The 7,887-nt window shown below is 42.3% G+C and overlaps 1 protein-coding gene across 14 annotated transcripts; it reads right to left on the reverse strand.

Annotated features, from left to right (window-relative positions):
• Positions 1–1,897: 1,897 nt before the first annotated feature.
• On the reverse strand, positions 1,898–7,621 carry LOC125544846 (uncharacterized). 14 transcript variants are annotated; one of them, XR_015619277.1, is made up of 7 exons: positions 7,018–7,621; positions 5,260–6,355; positions 4,937–5,158; positions 4,665–4,869; positions 4,378–4,466; positions 3,170–3,243; positions 1,898–2,406 (listed from the first exon to the last, which is right to left on the reverse strand). XR_015619277.1 is itself a non-coding variant. In XM_087547569.1 (6 exons), the coding sequence occupies exons 3-6, from the start codon at positions 4,973–4,975 to the stop codon at positions 4,092–4,094; spliced, it is 396 nt and encodes a 131-aa protein (XP_087403695.1). In that variant the 5' UTR covers positions 4,976–5,158; positions 5,260–6,352; positions 7,018–7,621; the 3' UTR covers positions 3,827–4,091. The 14 variants fall into 14 exon arrangements, 4 of the variants coding, with proteins under 4 accessions (XP_087403695.1, XP_087403696.1, XP_048564573.1 ...); XR_007299741.2 differs by lacking the exon at positions 4,937–5,158 and having other exon boundaries at positions 4,378–4,469; positions 7,018–7,620; XR_007299735.2 differs by lacking the exon at positions 4,937–5,158 and having other exon boundaries at positions 4,573–4,869; positions 7,018–7,619.
• Positions 7,622–7,887: the final 266 nt, after the last annotated feature.

Below are 7,887 nucleotides of genomic sequence, written 5' to 3' on the forward strand. Positions count from 1 at the left end.
CCTAGAGTTCGTACTAGAATAACACCTTAAGACACAAATCAACTAAAACCCTAATATCACCTACATACTCCAATGTCACCGCAAGTATCCGTGGGTATGATTATACGATATGCATCACACAATCTCAGATTCATCTATTCAACCAACACAAAGAACTTCAAAGAGTGTCCCAAAGTTTCTACCGGAGAGTCAAGACAAAAACGTGTGCCAACCCCTATGCATAAGTTCACGAGGTCATGAACTCGCAAGTTAATCACCAAAACATACATCAAGTGGATCACATGATATCCCATTGTCACCACAGATAAGCAAGACATACATCAAATGTTCTCAAATCCTTAAATACTCAATCCGATAAGATAACTTCAAAGAGAAAACTCAATCCATTACAAGAGAGTAGAGTGGGAGAAACATCATAAGATACAACTATAATAGCAAAACTCGCGATACATCAAGATTGTGCGAATCAAGAACACAAGAGAGAGAGAGTTCAAACACATAGCTACTGGTACATACCCTCAGCCTCGAGGAAGAACTACTCCCTCCTCGTCATGGAGTGCATCATGGTCAACTTGCTATAGTGAAACACCATGCTTGGCTCCAGGGAGCACGAGCGACTGCCAGCAGAACCTTGTCGGGCAGAGATAACTTCCGGTTCGTCACCTCGGTGTGCTCCTCTACATCAATGCTCTGTTTCTGTCGCCATGGGAGTCCGTTGGTCGGCGCCGTATCGACTGGCACACTCGTGTTTCTCAGGGCAGGGTTAACCGGCGGCCAGCATGCAGCGTTGGTGGCAAACACATGAACAGAGGTATTGTTAAGCTGAATTAATGTATGCCCATGATTGGAATATCGTGAAGGCTGGGCAGGGGAGCATGTAGGAGTCATGGCGGAAGTTTTGTAGCTGGAAGACAATACAAGGGGAAGAAGATGCATACAAAAAGAGGAATCGTGAGAGTAGATGGGAACGGGAGTACAGATGGGAGTATTCCGTAACCATGAGAGATGACCATGTAGCCCTTTTTGACACGATAGTTTAGTTCGTAATTCATACCACTAATCTTCATTGACATCCGTACAACTATTTAAAGGGTAGGGTGTACCAAAGCATTCCTAGATTTAATTTTCTACTTGGCTGCATGCATCTTCATGATGCAGAGGCCGGGGGCATGCCTCCATCTTCAAAAAAACTTAATATGATTGAGATTTAGTTTTTCTCATTTCTTGAATCAGTTTCAAAAGTATATAATGAAATTGTGTGTATTGGTTGTATACCTCAAACAGAAATGTATAACTAAGGTTTCTTCTTAATTTGCCAGTCTTTCTCCCGACTGTTCACAAGGTGTATATTGCCTATAGTATTCGCTAAGTCTGATGGAGTGTTAGTTATCAAAAAGAAAAGTTTGATCGAATGTTTGAGATTAGACAACACCTTTTGAATGTCGGAAATAAGTATAGGTAACTGAAGCTCAACATTTTATGGATTATGCTTGAAATAATTATTTTTTCTTTGGTAAAGTTAAAATTTCCAACATCAGATATGTTTGTTTTGACAATTGTTGAGTTACTCATTTCCAGCCTGTGATAGGTAAGTGCTTTGTATTGTCTTAACCTTTAACAATAAACATTTCAAAAAAACCTTTAACAATAATATCTTCAAGTTATTTTACTATATTTTGCTTGATACAATTTAGTTATACTAGCAAAAATGATCGTGCGTTGCAACGGGAGATAGAAAAATAGCTCGGGTCATCGTTGGCCGTTGCTTGCGGCACTTGCAGGGAGTAGGAGAGGAGGATGAAGAAGTGGATGGGACAATGGTGCGGGTGCGGCCGACATCGATGATGATCTGGTGATTCAGGAAGGAGGCAAAGGCAGCATGGGAAGGCCAGATGACTTAGGAGAAACACATGGGTGGGGGTGGGATAGGAGGCATTTGATAAAAATGGCACACATTTCCTTTCATAGTACACTTTTCTTTGTCTTTGACAAAAAAGGCACATGTTTGAATATAGTTGGATAAAATGGCACAACTGAGTTCTCCCTCTATTTTGAGAAGTAGGACCACCCGCCATATTTCTTTGAACACTTTTGCAATTTGTCAATTCCTTTACATTGGCTTAGTATGGTTCGGTCAGAGGCCATCGTAATCGATTGAAGCGTAGGTGTTGCTGTGGCCTTTCCCGGCGCTCTGCCCGCCCCACACACTGCTACGTCGTCCCAAGTCATATTTCTTTGAACAATTTTGCACTTTGTCAATTCCTTTACACTTGCTTAGTATGGTTCGATCAGAGGCCATCGTAATTGATTAAAGCGCGGGTGTTGCTGTGGCCTTTCCCGATGCTCCGCCCGCCCCACACATTGCTACGTCGCCCCAAGTCTTCTCCCGTGTCTCCAAAACAATTGCTGCCAAAATTTGGATTGCATCAAAGACAAAACACATCAACCATACAATGCTACATGCAGCAGCTACAACCACCCATTGTACACAGCAAAGCAGCCAAAGCAAAACATCAAGTCAACTATTGCAAAACAGTAGAGGTAAAAAAGGTTAAGAAAATAGTTGTCACGACGAGAAGCCACTGTGCAGCTCCTCTCTTCACTACCATCCTGCTCATAAATTGTCTTTTGCCCCTCTACTCTACAGTCTAAATAAAGTAGAGAGCTTTGCTGGGAATAAGAGAAGCTTACTATCTTTGCTTCTGAAGAAAAAACTCAATGCCCTTCACAATTGCATATGTGCAGTTTACAGTAAAGCGAAAACTTAGTTATGATTACCAAGAAGAAAACCACAATCAATAGATAAGCTAACAACGCAGCTATGAAAAAATCATGGACTCTTTTCAAGTTGAAGAAGTAGTAGTTCTACGCTGCAACATCTAGTGGGTTCAGAAATTATTTGAAGTTTTACATATATGATCCACTTCAAATAATTCAAGAAAATAAAAGCCTGATTCTGTCTTCAACACTTTGAAATTCTCAACCTAGCTCATCATATCATTATTTCTTACTGCACTTACGGGCAGGCTAGATGTATTTGATGGTACATGCATGCTATACATACCATTCGCCTAACAAAGTATAGAAAGTCATCTTAGAAGTTTATTCCGCCAAGCTAAAATACTGTATGATGAATGAGATGCCAAAATTTTATTTGATTAGGGGTTACCTCTAGAAATAACAGCACATAAGAAGATAACTGCCTATGCCAGTTATGAAGAAATTCAGCTGCTATGACATTACCTATTGAGCATGACATTTATAAAAAAGAAGTGAAAAGAAAATAAAGTTACTGCTGAATAAAATAGGATATCTACAAATTTAACAGTATCGGCACTACATGTAAGGCCACATTGATTCAATTGATACGAATGTTCAGTCTAAAGCAGTAAAGCTTATAGCATGAAAGCTGGACATTGGATTAAAACAATGATGTGAAAACAACATTTTTTCCTCTAGATCCATAATCGTAGAAAAACATCCAATTGATTGTATCATTACTTCAATGAATTAACTGAGAAGTAGTATTACTTGAGAAGTCCATATAATCAAGATGAAAGCATGTACAGCTAACATTTTTGTGACCAAAACAAATAAAGCGTCAACATTCCCCGGTTCCACCTCTAGACAGTACAGTGAGATCTTTAGCTTAAGCTTAATATCTGAACTGCAAGTGTAAACACGACACTCATGATAACAGATGAACATGTCAACCTACTTGCCTAGAACCAATACAGAATTGACATATACCATCAACTCTGTTTTGTACTGATGATCCAAACACTAAAACCTGAAGTAGTACATTTAACTGAAGTTTAGGGTTGCATGAGCAATAATAAGAACAAGCCTGACACCTTGAGGATTCCCATGTGTCTACAGTAATACATATAAATGAAGCACTCTAGTGTAAAAACTAAAAAAGATAAATTGAATCTCAAATTCTTTGTGTCTTGGCATCAGGAAAGGAAACTAAGCAATGGTGAGGTCGAACATAAAAATTCAATATAGAAAGCATCATTGTTGTAAGTCCGTTTATTGTAACAATTAGGCTAATGTGCAGGATCAATCAGCTAAAACTCGCAGTCGAGGGCCTACTTGACCAGCTTTCTAGCAAGCGTCACATCTTGGATGCGCGGCTGGGCGAGGTAGTACTGTCACAGGTTGAGCGGTTAATCAGAATTTTATGAAACAATAAGAGATAGAACAGTCTCTGTGTAATTATTCAAGGAAAGTCTGTTGAGCAGTTAATACAGACGATACATCAAACTACAATGCATCCACAGTATATGACAACCAAAGACATTCGCATAATCTAGAAGACAACTATGCTATCATATTGATGAAGAAGGGAAGAAAACATAGGAAATCTGAACTCACATCATTATACTGTTTAGGCTTCGCTTCCTTCTTTCTACCACGTCCTTTTTTCAGCTCTTCTACAGGTTCATCTTCTTCTTCCACTTCAGCTACTTTCTCCGACAGAAAACACCACCAATGTCAGCAACCAAGATGAAAATAAGCAAAACATTGTTCAGCACACAGTGAGAGACATAGCCAAGGTACATATGTGACCTGATCAATCTTTTCAAGTAGAAATTCAGAATAGAGGTGTGTCTTTGTGAGCAGATCGTCCAACTCTTGCCTTCAGATCAAAAGCCTCCTACCTTGCAGCTTCTCTTCCCGGCCTCCTCTCCTGCCTCTACCTTGCGCTGGGTCTGGCACAAACATAGAGATGGGGAGTGGCACGAGGCGGAGCTGCAGGGCTGCCTTCCTGGGTCGGCCGCTTGGTGTGGTTGCCCGCCTCAGCCTACCTGCTTTTCCCCTACCATTGATGATATTTCTCCCGACGACCGCGGCGAAACCATCGATCTGCCAAGACAAACATAAACTGATAATCTGAACTTTGTACAATTACTCACTGATAAACACAATGTACCAGATGGCAATGGCATCCAGAAAAATCATTCGCCTTCATGCACGTGGAATGCAGTTCATAACTGCGATTTATCCCCCATCATATGCTCCAAGGCATAATATTACGTTTAGACTAGAAGGACATGCAACTTTGTTTTCATCAAGGAACTGAATGATGTCAATTCCAGACCACATGTTTCTTCAGTTCAAGAACAACTAACACCAAGGGAGTTCAACAAAGATTCTACATAACATTATCAAAAGATCAGTCCTAGCTTTTTCAAGCGGAACAAATACGAATATTGTAGGAAAAAGGTTCAGTAACAAAAAGAGATTGTATTTTACCTTGGAAAATTGGGATCATGTATGAGCATCAACTGCGTTGAACGGATCATGGAACAAATAGTTGTCAGCATACTGATACAATGCTCGGGCTATCTGAATCCTTTGTTTCTGCCTGCCACTAAGAGTGCAGCCTCACTCTCTAATGATTTTGATCTCCAAGTATTTCCTTAGTGAATACCACTCAAGGACCCTGCCATACTTCTCGCTCTCCATCTCCTTGCCGAGCATAGCATATCTTTAAGCAATTTGAGGCATGTAGACCTTGCTCCATCCAGTTCCTTCTCATAGAGGATATAGGTTGTGCATAAACAGAGTTTTCAGTTGACAGACAACCAAGGCCCCTTTTTAAGCCCTCATCAGTCAAGTCTACCTCACAAAGAAGGCCGCCAAAACTATCCAACATATGAAGCAATGTATATATTTATCAGTTATGACACCATCACCAGAATTGCACCTTCCAAGAAGGTGAACCCACAAATCCATGATGCATCTATTCAGAGGTATTGTGGTCGGATCAAATTGCTTCTTTATGAAGTCTAACTTTCAAAGGAGCAACATACATGACAATGATCTGAACTTCAATCTACGATATAATCCAACTGATAAATGTGGAATGTAGAAAAATGATTACATGGCGTTAGCATGTGAGATCAGCTCAGCTAATGAACTGACATTGAGAGAGCCCAGGTTCTGTGGTGCTTTGAAGGTTGCTACAGTAGGGCAAGCGTGATGGCTCTGTTTTCTTGCTTGTCTAGCAGGAAAGTCTTGCATGCCACAAAGCCATGCATGGGATTCACGTAGAAGCCCCTAAAAACAGTACTGAAAATTGGTACCTCTGCTCGAGCACGGGCGCACGGTGCTCCAGCGAAGTTGGTGAGATTGGAAGCTTCAGACGCAGTAATTTCAAGAAGGGAAACTTGCAATTTAGTCAGGATTTCAGTCAAGGGGCCCGGGAATCTTTTATGTCAAAGCAGTTCAGGCGTAATCAACATCGGTCATGTCATGCCTACGTGTTCGAGAAGTTCTCCTGCACTGACACAGCAGGGATCCAATCTGAATCCTGGTAATCTCAATCCCTTCAGGAAAAAGCCTTCTGCTGCATCAAAACAACCATTTCAATATTTAAAATTTTCAAGAACATTAGGTTCCTCAACCCCTACGTCTCCAAATATACATCATTTTTGTTCCTTGAAATTCAGAATAATATGACCGCGTAGACCGAATAGTGCTGCTCTATACACCAGATTTCTGACAAGTGCAAGTAAATTGAAAAAGAAATAACAGAATCCCCTTGTTATTAACGTTCAGTACGCACTTGTACAATGATAAATTATACCCCTGAAAGTTTCAGAAGTTACTAAGATGGTATATGCTGAGATCTTGGAGAAGTACAAACAAATAATATGCAGATAATCATTTATAGATTTCCATGCAGAAGTACAATACATCGTCTACCCAGGACCGGGAAGCAACACAAAATTATGGCATGATATTATTCACTTCTTTTTGTTGCCAATGAACACTAAATTGTTCACTTGTCAATACAAGACTGCAACCACTACGTAGCCCTGTACATCGACCAAATACATTAATTAGTTTCCTGTGGACAACATATCTTAAACAGTACTCGATGTTTCCACAAAAGGCTTGCTAGGGGTTGTCGTGTGATTGTCAAAATTGAGCAGAATTGATTATGAAAAGATGCCTGATGGTAAAGAATCAAAGTAGATTGCTGTCTACTGAAGAAAATCCTCTCACCTCGTACACGTCGCTGTTATCTATGGCCATCAGCAGCTAGCGCCCCAGGTGCAGATGCACTTCCATACTGCAGGTGAGGAATTGCAGAATCTAGCATCCAGGGCAAGCCACGATGAAAAAGGCTTCTCCAGCGAGGGAAAGAGGAGAGGCGGCAAGGGATCTAATGGATCTGTGGAGAACATGTGCCTCTGGATGGGTGCGCCGGGCAGGGCGGCAGGCCTTGAGATCCTTTGCGCTCGATTTGCTGCGCGGCCGGGATCCCCGGCAACGGCCGAGAGCGGTTTGGACGGTGGTGGTGGCGGCAAAGGGGACGGCGGTGGTGGCGACGACAAAGGGCGGCGGCGCGGATGGCGATGGTGGCGGTGGCAAAGGGCGGCGGCGCAGGCGGCGTTGGTGGCAGAGGCAAAGGGCAGCGGCGCGGACCCAAACTACTCCTCCCGTGCACGTCTGCTCCCGGCCGCCGCGGCCGCCTTGGATCCCGGCGAGCGAGCGAGGGATTGGGTGGGGTTATACGGGCGATGGCGGAGAAGCACCCAGCGATGGGCGACGCCTGAAATTGGGGATCGTCGTTGGGGGATAGGCGAGGGCCGAAGCGGTATGTTGACTTACAGATTACAGATAGCTATGATGTGCACCGCGGGTTGATTTAAAAAAGAATTGGGATCTTTGTGTAAAAAGGCCGCGACGGTGAATCCGGAGACTCAATCCGTGCTTTATTATTATATATATATACTAGTAAAAATGTCCGTGCGTTACAACGGGAGAGAAAAAATTGCACGCTCCTGTTTCAAGACCCCATAGGTCAAATCCTTTTCTCAACATGACGCCCATCCGTGACAATGGACATCCTCCTTCCCACTGTCACCGACA

This window comes from Triticum urartu, chromosome 3A (assembly GCF_056163025.1).
Source record: "Triticum urartu cultivar PI428250 chromosome 3A, HENAU_Tu73, whole genome shotgun sequence".
NCBI lineage: Eukaryota > Viridiplantae > Streptophyta > Magnoliopsida > Poales > Poaceae > Triticum > Triticum urartu.

What these genes read in the sequence shown, in the direction of transcription:
- LOC125544846 (XM_087547569.1), bottom strand. Translation starts at nt 4,975, where the DNA reads ATGAAGGCGAATGATTTTTCTGGATGCCATTGCCATCTG. An exon ending in CCGGGAAGAGAAGCTGCAAG is followed by an intron (nt 4,470 to 4,664) that starts GTAGGAGGCTTT and finishes TGTCGGAGAAAG; the next exon opens with TAGCTGAAGTGGAAGAAGAA. An exon ending in AGCCTAAACAGTATAATGAT is followed by an intron (nt 4,152 to 4,377) that starts GTGAGTTCAGAT and finishes AACCTGTGACAG; the next exon opens with TACTACCTCGCCCAGCCGCG.